The 17,322-nt window shown below is 39.7% G+C and overlaps 1 protein-coding gene across 1 annotated transcript in view; it reads right to left on the bottom strand.

Annotated features, from left to right (window-relative positions):
• Window positions 1-17,322, bottom strand: part of IMPG1 (interphotoreceptor matrix proteoglycan 1) — a 91,687-nt gene that overhangs the window by 14,522 nt on the left and 59,843 nt on the right. Inside the window, exons 10-12 of the mRNA XM_063125798.1 lie at window positions 15,151-15,398; window positions 11,831-11,907; window positions 9,259-9,340 (exon numbers count right to left, since the gene is read on the bottom strand). Coding sequence (XP_062981868.1) covers window positions 9,259-9,340; window positions 11,831-11,907; window positions 15,151-15,398 — 407 coding nt within the window. The remainder of the gene's footprint in view (window positions 1-9,258; window positions 9,341-11,830; window positions 11,908-15,150; window positions 15,399-17,322) is intronic.

Raw genomic sequence — 17,322 nt, 5'->3', positions numbered from 1 at the left:
AATGTCTACCCTGATTTCCTATTACACAAGTGTCTTGTTCTGCTATTGTGGTGCTGCTGGCATAAGAAAATATATGAAGTTACAGGAAAATCCAAGTGACTTTACATTCATCAATCTTACCTAATCACTCATTAATGGCATTTTTTTTTAATCTTCAAGGATAAAAATCCTTTCAAAGCCATTTCACTAACATCAGAATGGGTTGCTTTGATTTTTTGATGAGATGGCAAAACCCAAGGATGCTTTATTCAATATCAGACCCAAAGGTTTAAAACACATCCGATGCAGTATCTTTTGTGGGAGTGGAAAAATCAGAAATTCAATGGGACTTGCTCCCAAGGAACTGTATGGCTCAATCTGCGAAATGAGGTTGGTGGTGGGCTTTTCACAAAATGGCTTCTCCTGAAATTACTGGGTCAATTTCATGGCCAGTTTGTGTCAAATCACTGTTTCTTGATAGCTCCACCCTTAGCCATGGAGTAGTTCCTATAACAGCAATGTACGTTGCTCCTAAGGACAAATATCTGTGTTGTACATACACTGAATCTAGGTCAGCTGTCCCACAGATCTTCCTTACTATCACCCATTGGTGAAGAAGCAGCAATCCACAAGCCCCAACTGACTCCAAATCATGCCCCTTGGTAGCCTTCTAGAATCAGCAGCTAAGTGAGTGTGGCCTCTTTTCCCTCCCTCCCTTCATGTCACAAACACTGAACTCCACTGAATCTGGATAAATAGCCTGAGCAATCATAGTAATCCAGAGCTAAAGAGCAGGCTGCCCTCTCAACCAAAGATACACATAAGGAGACCAAGGCAGAGGATCCATGGCTCCTTGAACAGAGGTATGGGGAGATGAATCACACCTTCTTTTAAAATGGTAGATAAGGAGGGGGAGGGCGCTTCTCTGAAATGGAATTCAGCCTGAAAGAGGTTAATCACCCCTGACCTAAACACTAGAGCACAGCAGCATTGGTCTGAAGAGGTGGGTTGGGCACCGGGTGAGATTGGGAAGATTCCACACACAGTACCTGGGGATGGGGCGGGGGAGTCATGGGCGGGGGAGTCATGGACCTTGTTCCTAACCACACCTTCCAAAACAATCCCTCCAAAATCACCTGAAGGCATTTAGGGTAAATCCTAGAAAAGAAGGTTTTGATCAGAACCCACAAGATACTATATTCAAAAGAGGATGGCCAAACTCACTCAAGCAGTGGTATAATGCATTACTGAGAGCTGGTAAGTTTTTGAAAAGACACTTTCCTTTAAGTAGCCACACTGGTCCAGCAACAGGAGCAGATGGAGAAAGGAGCTACTTGTTGGGTTGATGCCAATGGCCTCAAGTGAGCAGGTTCATCATTATTTATTTATTTATTCAATTTATAGCCCATCTAATACAAAATACCCTAGGCAGTTCATGATACTCTATCTAAGACAACTTTGTACATTCAATCTCAAAAGAAACAAATTTCATTTTACTATGGATGCTGTGTCAACATTACAAATACTTTCTTGAGCCTAGTGAAGAACTTCATTTCATGATAAAATGTAACGTAATCACTTTTTTCTTGCAGCTGTATTTTTCTCTGATGAGAATGCAGTATCTTTTTTTGCTTACTTGTGTTTTAACTATTTTAGGCAGCTTATGGAATTAGTGTTTCCTAATGAGAGGATTATAAAGTAAGAGCAGTGTTCTGAATTCTATAAGAACACCAACACAGCATGAGACTAATTAGATTGCTAATATGACAGGAGGGCAATTGCCGGTCAGCCTGGAGTACTCATATGGGGGGGAAAAGAAAAGAAAAGAAAAGGTTCAGTTTGTGCTTTACTAGATACAGAATCCATATGTAATTCAACTTCCTCAGTGTTTTTTTTTTAATGTACAGTTATTCAAGTGCTATAAGAACAGTTAAGGTCAGGAACCACCTGTTTATTATGGGAAATGATATGTGAGTTAAGAAGAAAAAAACATTCAGGCTGCAATCCTATACCTATGAGTTAGTCCCATTGAATGAAAAGCAATTTATGTCTGAGTAGACATTGGCAGGATTGCCCTGTAAGCCTGCTGAAATCCATTGATTTTAGGCTGCAATCTAGTAGCTTCTTAACTGGGAGTAAGCCTCACTGAAGTCAATGGGTGTTATTCTAAGTAGACTTGTATTGGGTCACACCGTTAAGCATGCTTAACTCTTTTCCAGATTGTGGCTTGCATTGTCAGGCTAAAGGTTGGGTAGGAACAGCACACCTTCAACCTTTCTGAAAGACTCAAGGTTCCTCTGGCGGCCAATGGCTTAGGTGCCCTGATGTCACAGAGGCACATGGCAGCTTAGAGATGTGCCATGAGGGAGATCTTAAAAATTGGAACACCAGTCAATGAACAAATTTTAAGTAAATTGAAACACAGAAGTACGTATTGCCTGTGTGCCATTGCCTTTCAAGTTATATCTTGGTCATACAAATCTGTTAAGCAGTTGCAAAGTCTTCATGGAAAGCTCTTTGCTGCAGACCTCCCCACACCCCTGCCCCAAAAAGTTTGAAGGCAAAAATTTTATCAGAGCACAGCAATCAAACTTGGGGTGTTCAATTTTCAGCATACATAACATTTTCAAAATGAAAGAGGTCATGTGGGCCCAAAAGATATCTAGGAAAGGCAAAGAAATATGTAGCTAGGCATCCAAAATGAACTGAATGTTCACGTTTTGGAATTCTTTACAGCATAGGATAAAGAATTAAAATCAGTGTGTGCTTGTGTGTGTCTGTATCTGTAAGTGACTTGGCAGCAACTTACAATTACATTCTGACAAGCTCAATATACAACAATGCATGTTCTCTGAAAGTGGAGAAGTAATTCTAAATTAAATCCTAAATAGGATGCTTAAACCCTGGGTTTCTCATCCTTTATTTAATACTCAGAAACACAGCTCTATGGTACCAGTGTTTATTAGACTGAGCAGTGACAAGAACCAACAAAGCACAAAGCACTTGAGAGTTTCATAAGCCAAGATTCCTAAAAAACAAAGGAAGAAAGAAAACAGAGAATTAGAAAGTGAAAAATAACACCAATCATACTTGGTCAATTGCAATGTTGGTTTCTCTTGTATTATGTGGACTAATAATAGTTGTGTACTTCGCAAAGTACCCAAGCACATCAGCCGTGGCAATCTCGTTCTGCTGGATAAAAATAAATCCATTTTAATGCGGATGCATGGGATATGCTATAAGGGATGTCTAGCTGTGAAGAACCCTGCCTTGCAGTTCTGATTCCTTTGAATCCTTTCATCTTGGAGACTAGCCTGTAACATTTTGAACCAGCATTTGTTTGAATGAAAATTCCTAAGAGTAATTAGCATGGATGAAAACGTGTTTGCTGTGAGGAGCCGTTGTAAATCAGGGAAGCTCCCAGAAAAATGCAGCATGGCCTGCTGTTTTGAAAAGTCCCACTAAAAAGTCCCACTAAAAGGTAGGGCAGCTAATCACAGCAGTGCACTTGTCAATAGGCCTCCAGATTTAGGAAGTGGGATCCAATCCATTTTGGATGGGCTCACGCTTCCTTGAAAAATCAGGTACACAGTTTGGCGCGCTCTTGAAACTGGCTCTGCTCCTGGATATTTGGGCTTTGGGCCAGGACCATCTACACCAGCGGTTCTCAACCTTCCTAATGCCGCAACCCTTTAATACAGCTCCTCGTGTTGTGGTGACCCCCAACCATAAAATTATTTTCGTTCTTCTCTACACGATCCATTGTCATGGGATGGTTTGCTAATGAAAATAATACATAACAATAGCTTTAATAATACAAAAGATGATACATGACATAGTTCAGTCAATACAGTTTCCTAAGACCATCGGAAATATGTGTTTTCCGATGGTCTTAGGCGACCCCTGTGAACGGGTCATTCGACCCCCAAAGGGGTCCCGACCCACAGGTTGAGAACTGCTGATCTACACCCATATGAGCCTGACCAGCCACTTAGGTCTTCAGGGCAGGTCCTGATCCGTATCCTGTCACCATCAGACACACGATTGTTGGGGACATTGGAGGAGGCCTTTTCCATTGTGAGAAAGAGAGAGGGAGAGAATAGAGAGATGGGATGGGAGATGGTGTGTTCATTTTACTGTGATGAGGTGGGGAAAAGAATTGCTACCATTTTTCCGTGTGGATACATTTTTCATTTCTCAGTTGTTTTCTACAACGGTTTTGTTAATAGATTTTCAATATGACATCTTTTAAATAATTCTACATGTCTGACTTCGGCCTATAAGCTATAAATCCAGAGCAAACTAGTAAACATGCATAGGAGTGTGCTGTGGATTAGCAAGTGGTTTTTGGACAAGAGTGGAGCTGAACCTTGCATGAACATGAAGGCAGCAATGTGCTATTTATGCAAAGTTTTAACGTAACCTAATAGTTGATTATGAATGTAATCCTGAAATGACTCTGCAAAAATCGTTTTGTGCAAAGTACTACAATATCCGACTTTCTTGGTACAGAATAAAGTTTGTATTTCTTTTATACATCATGACAAAAATATGGATGTCTGATCTTAGAAATATAGGCTGTCTGAAGATCAGTTTCAGTGGCTTTATTCCACTACTCGATATCTAATATCAATGCAGCTGATAAAATTGTTTGTAGCTATTTCCCCCAAATCACCAGAGTACATATAATCTAAAATTGCTTTCAGTGTTTGAACTCCCAGGGCTGAAGAATAGTCTCACTTTAAAGCAACACACACACACACACACACATATCATATAGACATGATCCATATAAGGGCATGTATCTATCAATCAGATGTCAGGTCTCATATTCCTCAAAATCTGATATAATTCTCATAAAAGAAACTTAACTGGGCTTTTTCATTCTTCAAAGCACTGATTTCATGCAGAGCTTTCTTAACACATCTGTAGTGGGAAATGATGGTGGCAGACGGTGAGTGGTACTCAGGACCCCTGATGAAAAATGTTAACAATGACTTCGTCAGCTTGCGATCAAAGAGAATGTATGAAAACAAAAAGAAAAGATAAAGCAGAGTTCGCACCTGGTAAGGCTTGCTCTTCCAAAAGAATATTTAAAATGCCTTTGGTTTCACGCCTGCGCTCCAGCAGCCCTTCACTCCAACAGGAATTTCAGGGCTGAAGTACTTCATCTCAGGAGTTGTGCATCCAGCTTGCTGGTGCTGCTGATCCAGTGTGAAATGTTCCCTCTGTGGTCCGATGTGCAAAGCCATGGGTGGGATGCACACAAGATAGGAAACTGGTGCCCCATAGGGATGCAGGAGAATTTGGTTCAGTTCACATTTTGTTAGGAGCTTATCAAATTTGCACTTCCCGAATAAATATACAAACTGGAGCAGTTCTCCTTGGTTATTTTCCCTTCTAGGAATTTTGTGATGCAGTTCTTAGCACCTATCTATTTAGCAAGCATGAAAATATTATTATTATTATTATTATTATTATATTTATTTGTATCCCGCCTTTTGCCCAATGCTGGGCCTCATTAAAATTGGTATCAACTACCACTTTGTCTCTAGAGGTGGAATGCTTTGTATAAGTGGAAATCTCACCTTCATGACCATACCATTGTACCCTGTTTAAATATCTGTACCATTTTGGGACTGGGAACCACATTAACTCCTATATAACATTATATATATATATATATATATATATATATATATATATATACACACACACATACACACACACACTGATGACGGTTGGAAGATGGAAAAGGGCTCGCTTTCTGGAAACCACTGCTGAAGCAACAGCTTTCCCTCAGTTTATGATAAGGCGACCCCTGGTCTACAATAGACCTAGAGCCTATCACAACAGAATGGAAGCAAGTTCTTCAGCATAATATCCATTCTAAATTGTTTCAGAAACAACAATCTCCTTCTGCTTCTTTGGTTAAATAGCCAAAAGCACTAAAGCCTGCTAAAAACAACAACAAAGGAACTTTCTAAAATCCAGCACACTGGAACACGAGACGTATTTGTGACTCTGTCTATAAACTAATGAGACAGAGATGAAAGCTGCCTTTATCTGCAGGCTATGTCCATGTTGTTGAAAAGAAAGCCATATTTATTTTGATCTGCTCAACAGTCTGTGAGTGCTGAAAGACGGGGTCCTTTGCATGAATAAACTGGGCTATATGTACTTGAAAATCAAATTATTAATGGTAGTGTCCGTTATTTAAAATGTCTTTTATTTTCAAGTCCATTTCCCAGTTAGTTCATCTGGAAGGGTGTCTTATCTGTGGAACTAGTAGCATACAAACTTACTCAGAACTGCAGTTTCTTTTGTCTCAAAATGCTACATAAAAGAGAGACTTTGTTGGCAGAACTGGAACTGAGCAGATGAAAAGGATGTTCCAGGCAGTTCATGACAAGTGGCCCTCATGCCAGTAAAGAGGAAAAGCCAGATGCCTTCTGGCATTTGGAGTGTACAATTTCAGTCTTTACAATGGCACCTGGGCCAAACAAATTACTGAGTGTGTGTGTGTCAGCTAAATCCAGAGTTTATAATAATCAGGACAAAATCAATCCAAAATGATTGATCATTTGTCAAATATAGGGAGGAGAGGCTATGTGGGTGGCTACTGTTGTCTCTCCCACAATGTAAGGCTTTGGATGGATTCCTTCTAAGACACACAGTGCATGAGGATACAATATGAGCTGCTTTTTACCTTTTGCCTCTTCTCAGATGGAAGAAACATCCAGCACAGAATGGAGAGAGTTTCAGGGAGCCCCATTACCTGATGCATCGCCAAACCAGAATGCCAGGTAAGTGAAATGCAGCTAATGCGTCACAAAGAGAGCCAGACTGGGAATTGCTGCCACGTTGCTGTCAGCTGAATGAGTTACAGCAAATCCCTTCATACTCCCAGAGTGTATAACTTTCATTTCATCACTGGCTGGCTGAGTGTTTTGTCACAAGCCCTAACAGACTGCACCTTAGCGCACACATTTCTCCTGCTTGAGCTGGGAAGCCACTTGCCCTTGTAAACCTTCTTCTGAAAGGAACGATGTTTATCTTGAGCTCCTGACAAACCAGAGGCATGCTGAGGAAAGCTCCCACATGTGCAGTCTGCTTCCTTTCCCTGTGCTGCTCATTGGAACATTGCCATTCTTCTGTGAAAGTAACCACCCTATCCTGAGATGCTGAGACCTGGCAGGATCCTAGTGCCAGGTGTATACTCACTGTGCAGAGGCATGCTCTGATGAATGTAACAAGCCTGGAGCCCCATTAAATGTGTAGGAACTGCTCTATGAAAGATGAAAAACTGAACAGATTTATGGAACCCAGCTGGGTCTTCAAAAATCCTATAGCACATTCAGACGAAGGGCTGTAGCCCCATTGTTCCTGGCAGGAAGTAGACCACAGCAGAAAGTAACATAATATAAACATGAATTTTGGGTTAGGCAGGGCAAATGAGAGAAAATTTTAAAGAGAAATGGTCCATCCATGGGGCCTCACAGGAAAAAAAAATGCTTCAGATTTGTTAAGTGGAAAGCAGTATATAAATATTGCTGACAACAACAACACAGTTTGGGACCCATAGGCAAATGCTTTTCTTCTGGGAAAATTATCTTATACCACTGCAACCCCAAATCAATCTCATTTCAGACAGCCTCTATGCAACTCAACCTTTGCAGCATGACCCATAGACTGTCCATCAATCACCTTGCAACACGATGTTCTGGGTGTAGGGAATAGCATCTCAGTGCTATTGGTATTTTGCTTTTCTTAATCAATGAAGAAGGGGTCAAGAAACCAAATTCTACAACTGATTGTTGAGCTGTCACACAACCCCACTAACTATGTGCAGAAATGTCATTTTTAGCTTTATCTTTTGGGGCAATTTAACATGCCAACTAGTTTTTTCAGGGAATTGAAAACACTCTGAGACAGTGAAAAAATAACACACTCGAGGGAGGCAGGACCAGCAGCACAGGTGGCCACTTGCTGATGGTCCATCTTTGCCTTCTCACTGCTATCCCTTCCTCCTTTCCAGCTGGGGTGCTGCTACCACTTCCTGCCTTTACACTATTGGCATCACTGCTAACACTCCTCTCTTTGCCAGCTGGTGGCAGGGAGATCCCATCCATACCCCTGTCTGCCAAATGCAGTCTCTTATGGGACAAAGAGACAGTAGGACAAAAGAGAAGAGTCAGTCATCCATTGTAATGGGGGAGAGGAGTATGGGTATGGTTTCTCACGTGACCCTACAGCCATCCCTGAAGGGAGGAATCATTTTCCCCAAACCACAAATACAAGAAAACTAGCCATAGCCAGATGTTGTTTCTGACAGTATACCCCTTTGTCACAGAAACTGAAGTTCAACAGAAGAAAATAATCTTTCAAACTCAGCTATAAACCCATTTTGGGTCTCTTCTCAACACCACCTTAAAATTTCTCTAGTGTAATGGAAACCGGTTGCAATACTAGAAACTGCAAGTGTTTATGGTGGAGGTCAGAGGTTTTATGATTGTTTTTGGAATCCTGTTAATCTCAAAGCCAACCTAGAGCTGGTATCGCATGATGGCCAAGAATGTCAGCTGGAAATCTTGACTCCAAGCCTTGGCCATGAATTCATGAGGTGACCTGAGGCAAGCCACTGACTCTCAGCCTCTGCTGTGAAATGGAGGAAATAATACTTGCTGAAATTTCCTGAGATCATGTACATCAGGCGTGCAGCACTTCAGGCTCAGTGGCCAAATATGGTTCTCCTGGGGACCCAATCTGACCTTTGTGGGCCACAGCCAGCCATGCCCCTTGCCCTGGCCCCACCTCCTTTCCTCTGACCAACAACCATTTTGGTTTCCTTGCTTTTGTGCAGTTCTTTCCCCACATTCTAAAAGGTTAAAATTCCTTCCTAATGCTTAGTTACTGGCAGCAAGAGCTTTAAGCTACAATATACCAGCATTTTGTCACACAACCTTTGGCCCTATCCCCTATGGACTTCAACCCACCACTGGAAGGTGATCAATGGGAGGTTCTCCAAAATGGAATTCAGCCTTTGGGCTGAAATAGGTTCCACACCTCTGATGTATATGAAGACTTTGGACCATTTGAAATGCATTATAAAAATGCTAAACATTATTATTAGGGCAGCTCATTAAATATGACCAGAAAGAATTGCTAGGCGTTTTACACCTCTGAAAGAAAGTGGACATTTTAAAGTGTACAGGCAGCTTTCTCTTGAGGCAGGATAACCGAGAAGTCTCCTGCTTAGCAAGGTACTTGACAGCTTACCTTGCTCAGGAGGGATCACTGAATCTGTGCTAGAGATCTGGTCTTTCATTCTCTCATCTTCACTCTTCTCATCAGTAATGTCCTGAAAGATATCAGGGGTAAATGCTGCAGGTGCAAATGGCTCTTCAGTTGGCCTCTCAGAATATTCCGGGCTTAACTCATTGCTGGCTGACTGGTCTGCTGGCGGAGGTGAATCGGGATCCCCTGACTTGAGAGGAGGAAGCCCAGTACTATCCAAGGCAGTGAAAGGCACTGTGGGGACCAGGTAATCTATAATGAGGTTTGTATCCTCAATCTCATTAAGAGATTCTGTAATGGCTGCTGGACTAGCATAGACCAGTGGAACTTCAGAGGTCTATCAAAAGGAAAAGGAAAAAGAGAGAGGGGAAAAGAAATAAAGAAAAGAAAACCTAAAGAGAGTAGCAATTGCTATTATATTTTATTGTGATTTCACTCAGGATCACTTCACACATTCCCCACCCCCCAAAGTGAAAGCCTAAGTTGTTTTAAGTCAGCACCTGGACAAGGTAGAGTGTGCATGCAACAACCACACAAAATATATATAGAAAGAATACTCGTCAAGCAGCCTTGATCTGCTTTGCCTTTCTACACATTCTGCTGTAATCAATTTCTAAAGAAATGTAGTAGTTTTATATCATTGAAAGCACAGAGATAAGGATAAAATACTTACAGAGAATTTTTGCATGCTTAAAAAGTGTTTTTGATTTAGTTATTTATTACATTTTGATATTGCCCAATAGCCAAAGCTCTTTGGGCAGTTCACAATTAAAGCCATCAAACACAGCAGATCAAAACATAATATAAAGCTTTAAAAGTTTAAAAATACCACATAAGACCAAAATAAACCCAGCAACAGTCACAGCCCAGGGAAAGCCTGTGTGAAAAAACATGTTTTCAGGAGGCATTTAAAGGGTGTTACATGTTCCACCTCTCAAACTACGTGAGGGAGGTTTTTCCAGATGGTGGGTGCTGCAACAGAGAAGGCACCCACCATCTAGAAAGTACATTAATTGTGCCACCAGTGGATTTTTATTTTTAGTGCAGTAAACCACACATTTATTTAATAAAACCTACTCCCTGTCCCATTCAGTTATTGATATCTATTCCCCCACCCTGCCATAATGGATGGAGGAGACATAACTGCTGTGAGGAACAGGTTGACACACACATGAGGCAGTGAGGTAAAGGGTGTTGTGGAATGGTGGTGGGCTTTCTCCCATTTTCTAGTTTTTAAAACTAGGATAGATGAGGAGTCCCATTCTGTCTTGGCTTAGCAAAGCAAGTTATTTAGTCAGCCATGAAATAAAATATAATGTAGCAGTTCCAAAAATAGGTATGTATGGCATGTGAGGGAGGAGGGCTGGACAGCAGAAGGCTGAACACAGGGAAACGTCCCCCACTCCAGGCTTTAAAAACAACAAAGGAATGGTGAGGTTTAAAAAGTAGGTGTATGGTTAAAAATAATCAGACTAAGGCCAGATCTACACTAAGCAGGTTATAACAGTTTGAATACGGTTTGAAAAAGGTGTATGTAATGTGTCCAGGGCCCAAACAGTTGTCTAAACTGTTATAAAGCAATAGTGTAGATCCTGCCTAAATATATAGCTAAAAATATAGCTAAATATATAGCTAAAAACTTTTCTTTTTCCTAAAGCTTTTAAAACTTGATTTTGTTCTGACTTTATACTGCTAGTTTTACCCTACCCTGTGCCTGTTTGGTGCATTCTCTTCCCCTCCTTATTGTTTTATTATGATTTTATTAGAATGTAAGCCTATGCGGCAGGGTCTTGCTATTTACTGTTTTACTCTGTACAGCACCATGTACATTGATGGTGCTATATAAATAAATAAATAATAATAATAATAATAATAATAATATGTACTGCTGGCAATTTGTAGCATTGATACATCAGTCAATATGTAGGAACATTAGTCACTTTATTATCTGTAGATATTGGAATATTTATCAATCTTCCAAAATGTTACCGGACTTACAAAATGTATTAAGATGTATTTATATTTTACAAAATGTAACAAACCATGTTAGGTGGGATCAACTGCACGTACTGACAGGAATTCACCATGTCCCCCTTCCCACAGTAACCCCCTCCAATCCTGTTAAAATGCTTCACAGGAGACCTGTTGAATGGAGTGGGTTGTGGCGTGAAGGGGGCACCACTAAAAATTGGGTGGAGAAACTTTCCATGACCAGAGTCCTTCCTCTCACGCAAAGTCCCTTCCTCTTGTAGAATACCAAACTTGGTGCCAACCCAGTAATGAGAAAAAACAGTGTTGAAAAGCCACATTATCACTGGAGGGTCATAGGACAGAAGAGCACAGAAAACCAGGCTTGGTGAGAAAAACGAATAAAAATGCTCAAACTGGCATGCGAATGAAGGGGAAAGAAGTGTGTTGTTTGTCATCACAGACTCAGCAGCTTGTGCCCGTAGGATGCTAATCATACTCACAATCAACATTTTTTAAAAATAATTGTATTATTTTGTTCCTATATATCTTACCTTGAGGGACAAAGGCAGAAGAATGTACTCACCAAGCCTGGTCCAGCTGCAGCATCGGTTGCCATTGATTTGATATCATTATCTATGTCACTAGACGGCCTAACAGCTTCTGCAAAACAGGGCAAATGCAAAGGATATTTTTTTCTGCAAGTCTGCCTACTTGAAATACATCAGGTTGTATTTACCCATCAAAATGTGCAAGATGTTATTTAAGATGACGCATTGCAAACTAGACTTAATAATAAAGCAGCTTTTTTTTTTTACTGTCTCTCAATATTAACCAAAATTGTAAAGAGATATTGCTTAGTCTAGAGAGCTGAGCTCTCTTTAAGTTAGCCAGCTGGAAAGAGCAATTTAAGCTAAAATATTTCAGGATGTTCACATTGCAGGGTGATTCTGCACATGACACAACAACCGAATATGCACTGAAGTGGAAATGCCAGTCAATCCCAGCTGTGGTATACTTGTGCGATAAATTTTATTTTTCGGACTCTTTCTTGTTGCCTTAGGTAGTTAGTCATAGTCACTTTATTTGAATACCGCTTTTATGCATACATTATCCTAAAAGATTTTTGGAAATTCCCCCTTCCTGCTACAGCCCTCTGTCACATGGCAAACTGTTCAGAGGGATTTTAATTTCCAGCAATCCAACCCTGGAATAGAAGTTAGGATCCAAGCAAAATGGAAATGAAGTGTGTTTTAAATATGACAAATGTTTTTTTCTATTTTGGTTTCTATTAATCCTTTGTTCACCTGGCTACAAACCATCTGGCTGGCTGTTAGATTATGAAAGGAACCCAATGCAGCAGCAGCAGCAGTAAAAATATCTGTCCATTTCATGATCTGCAAAAAGTATTCAATGGCCCAGCTTGGTGTAGAGGGATAGGTTCATCAATTTATTTTATTCTACCCACCAAACATATGGTCACTGTTGTTCACCTAGATACTTTAAATGTTAACCCATTCTCCATCCTGTCTAACAACACTGAGGTGAACTAGTGCTTACCCATTAAATAGGCATCCAGAATCTACTTATGACAAATAAAGGCAGTTTGGGGTGCTAACAACAATTCATATAGCGCTTTCTAATGAAGGGCTGCTCCTTTTTCTTAAGGCATTCTCAGGTAACAACACCCTCAAGGTCTGCCTTTTACCCTCAGAGACCAGTGAACTGGCTGCATCATTTCTTTGCAGATCTGGATTTGGCTTCATGAACCCATGCTTAGTAGCCTGCTATTTGGACTACTGAAAACAGTCTCTGCTGGGCTGCTTCTAAAGGTTTTCAGAAGCTTCAGCTTGTACACATTGCAGCAGCTCAGCTTCTGGCAGGAGAAGGCCAGAAAGTGAGTAATTCCAGTATTGGCTTGACTGCACTGGCTATTTACAATTCAGAATGCCAGTTCTGACCTTTAAGGGCCTACATGCCCAGAAGCTCTATATAACTTAGGAGGCGCCTGTTCCCATCTGTCCTTCCCAGTTCCCTGAAATATTATGGAGAGGTCAAGCTTTAGATCTCACCTTCCACCAAGTTGGGCACCTTCCACAAAAATGCAACAGTAGCATCCACTTGGTGGGGTAGCCTTCCTCAGATTCATCTTTCACTTTCTCTGTCGTCATTTAGATAGATGCCCAACACCATTCTGTTAGCAAAAGTACCCTCCTTGGGTAATCTCTAATATGTTTATAGATACATTACTGACAGAGGTTTTTTGCTTCACTGAATTCATACTGTTTAGAGTTTATAGTTGTAGGATAATTTTGTTTTTAATCTTTTCATTTTAAACTTTATGGTGTGCTACTCTAGACCATTTCAACTGTTTTGTGACAGAAAATGCAGGCTATAAATATTTGAAATAAACATGATTATCAAAAAGAAAACATTTATCTCTCCCCACTAGGTGAGAATTGAAAGTTCTTCTTTCACGTAATACAGAGAAAGGAACCAGAACTCCTTCTCACCCCTCCACCCCGAATTCTATACTTTCTGAACCCATTGACAATTCATTGCTTACATAATGGATTTGAATACCTATCATTTAAATATAGAACCATTTTCACTTGCTATGGTAATCTATTTTATATTTATTTATTTATTTATTTATTTATATTATTGCATTTGTATACCGCCCCATAGCTGAAGCTCTCTGGGCGGTTCATATAAGATAAAAACACTTAAAAACAATATACAAAAATTAAAAACCACAAAAACATGAAACATGCATATACATTTAAAACCACTATAACAACTTTACAAATGATAAGCCAAAAATATACTCTTGTTTAATATAGTCTTGTTAAATGTTCCTGTAAAGTCTGTTTGTTTGTTTGTTTTAAAAATGAAGGTTAGTAAAGGCGGTTTTTTAAAAAATGGAACTTCTGAAAATGTGATAAAAGCCCTATAATCTGGTAATTTTTTAAACTATGTTCAGTCAAGATAAAAGAACAATGTTCACAGATTAAGAGGGGGAAATCCATCATATTGACAACAGATCTTTCTTTCATGACTTGTTTTGCTGTCCTCTTTTTGCCACTTGCCAAAGAGGACTTTCTAATGGATTAATTATGATCCAACACAGAGAAAAGAAAAATATTATTCAAAGGCCTAAGTCGATAATATTCTTGGGCTCAGCAGACATACATATTCATGATGTTAACCTCCTCAAAATGTCTGCCCTCAGAGTCACGGACAAACTACACATTACCTTAACTGTGTCACTGAGACTTATTCTTTTCTTTACTTTAGAGGAACTATCCACAGTCCTGATTTGGATTTGGACCAGTGGACATTAGGAGGGAATGATTAAACCTTCCCCACACCTGGTTGCTTCCCAAAATTCCATTCCTCATGGGGATTTTAAAAAGAGCCTTGCGGAGTGGAATGGGGAGGTGGAGAGAATTTCAGGAAGCAAATGGGGGAAAAGGAGGTTTAATCCTTCTCTCTCAACACATGCTGGTCCAAATCTGAATCAGGGCTATGTGCAGTTTCTTTAAAATAAAGTTAAAGATAAGGCTCAGTTATGTGACACACAATTAATGTAACATAAAACTTGACAGGCAGATGCACCAAAATTTAAATGAGCAGCAGCCTTTATTCCAGCTACAACATGGCCTGCAATATGGTTGCCTTAAGGAGGGAGAAACACAACTAGAGATAAGGCTATGTGACATAAGGGGACAAGAATTGCAAAGAGCTGGTCCCCAATTTTCTTCTTTCTCTCCTCCTTCCAAGGAACAGGCAGGTGAGTCATGTGACTCCTCAATCATTTTCTGGGGATGTGGGAGCCCAGAGTGCTGTAGTTAATGAAGAGCAATTGGGTCCTAGTTAACAAAGAGCAAATCTGGATCAACTGACCATCAGTAAACTGAAGTGTTCCAAGGTCCATTGATAGTGACTTATCTTCCTGTAGAGCCATGGCAACCATCTGCTGAAGGTCTGTCACTTTTGGTTTAATGGCTGGGGTCTCTTCCTCTGTACTAAGAGGACCTTCTTCATTTTCAACTTTGTTAGAGCCAATAGTTGAGATGTCATCCTCAGGAGCTTTAACCTCCGAGTCATCTCTCTCAAAATTGATGACATACCGTGCTACAGTGCTGCTTGACCTGCAGTGTAGGAAGATACAAATGAATGAAAAATGCTTCATATAGTATAGTATGTGTACATTTCATTTCTGTACCACCCAAGAGCTGAAGCCCTCTGGGCAGTTCACAAAAATGTAAACCAGGAGGTACAGTATAACATATAAAATATGGAAGCTTAAAACCAAAATAAAAAAGTACAACCAGAATATGCATAAGTACATATTTCACTGAAATTAGTTTTGTAACAGGGAAGGACATGGAAGAGCTGCATATAATTAGGTGACTGATTTTACTGGCTGACTTAAGTTAGTAACAACAAGAAATGACTTTTAGCCTAGTCTCTAGTTTAAATCCCGTCACAGTGCTTATGGTGACATAGACATGACAGGTTAAAAGCCATTGCTACTAATGTAGTTTTCTGAAGCTCTTGTAATATAACTTATTCCAGTCTTACAAACACCTTTCCCAGGTAACCCACACATTTGTATATCAGCAAGGTGAAAATACATTTAACCTACACAGAAACACCATTAACTATATAAAATAAATACAACTAGCCATTTTTCCTCTCAAGGTTGAGGCATGCACACATTTATAAAGCGGAAGATACTATATTGGAAAACTTTTCTATCCCCTTTGAAATCCTTAAAATCTCTTTTAACACAATAAACAAATATAACTTGTGAGGAAATGTTCCCATAAGATGACATTTCCTAAACTACATTTTCACAGCATTCAGAGAGCAACATTTTGTTTCAGAGAGTATACGGTATGTATATATATGGTGATGAGGCTGAGGACTATGTTTCTGAAGGTCAGAGACAATGGCAACATAATAATCCATAAACTCCTGCATGAAAACCTACTGGACAGAGAAATTGCTGATCTTTTAATGAACCCCACCCCTACAGCAGGAAGATCCATAAAAACAACCAAGGACAACCTATTGTTTCATGCAACATTACTGTCACTGAAAGAATCTCACTATATATTGACTCCATAATTCAACCACTAGCCCATAAATGTCCTTCATATATTAAGGAAACTACAGATTTCCTTATGAAGATAGAAAGACTAAATCAGGAACATCGATTTAACAATGACACCATGTTTGCAACCTTTGCTGTTACTTTTTATATATCAATATACCCCACAAAGATGGCTTCTCTGTCTTAACACACTTCTTAAAAAGCAGAACCACTGTTGAACCCAGTACTGAGTCTTAACATCCCAGCTAATTTGGTACTTACTTGTAATAATTTCATGTTCAATGGCAAAACTCCAAGGTACAGCAATGGGTACACATATGGCCCCACCATATGCCAATCTATTTATGGGACAACTCGAAGAAACTATCTGCAGAACTTCTACTTACAAGTCTAGCATATGGTGGCATTACATAGATTACATTTTTGTCATCTGGGACTATGGAAGGGATAGCCTGTATATTTTCGCTAAGTTTGTCAATGCTATCCACCAAATGATAAAATGTTCTTCTTAACCATTGAAACCAAACAAATTGTGACAATCCTAAATTGTAAACCTACAGATTCCCACCTGTACCTTAATTTTAAGCCATGTCATCCAAACCATCTAAAGAAGAACATTATATATAGTTTGGCTCTTAGATTACAATACATTTGTAATAACAAAGAAAACTTCTCAAGAAGATGTAAAGAACTTAAAGGTCATCTCCAATAAGGTTGATACCCTACAGCCCCTAATTACCACAAGATAATCAAAGATAATTCCCCTCTTATATTCCATAGTGCTCATTTAATGGAAGCCATTAATTCTCCACCATGCATCACATTCTGAAAAACACCTAATCTGCATAAATTGTTAGTTAAAGCTGCACTTAAGGTATTTGCAACCCAGGATCACATCAGTGTAAATCAATGCATTGCATTACCTGCAGTTACCTCCAAGAAACCACTTCTTTCAA

Source organism: Elgaria multicarinata, chromosome 4 (assembly GCF_023053635.1).
Source record: "Elgaria multicarinata webbii isolate HBS135686 ecotype San Diego chromosome 4, rElgMul1.1.pri, whole genome shotgun sequence".
In the NCBI taxonomy this organism is placed as follows: domain Eukaryota; kingdom Metazoa; phylum Chordata; class Lepidosauria; order Squamata; family Anguidae; genus Elgaria; species Elgaria multicarinata.
Note: the sequence above shows the minus strand (reverse complement) of the source record. Positions and strands in the feature narration are given on the sequence as shown.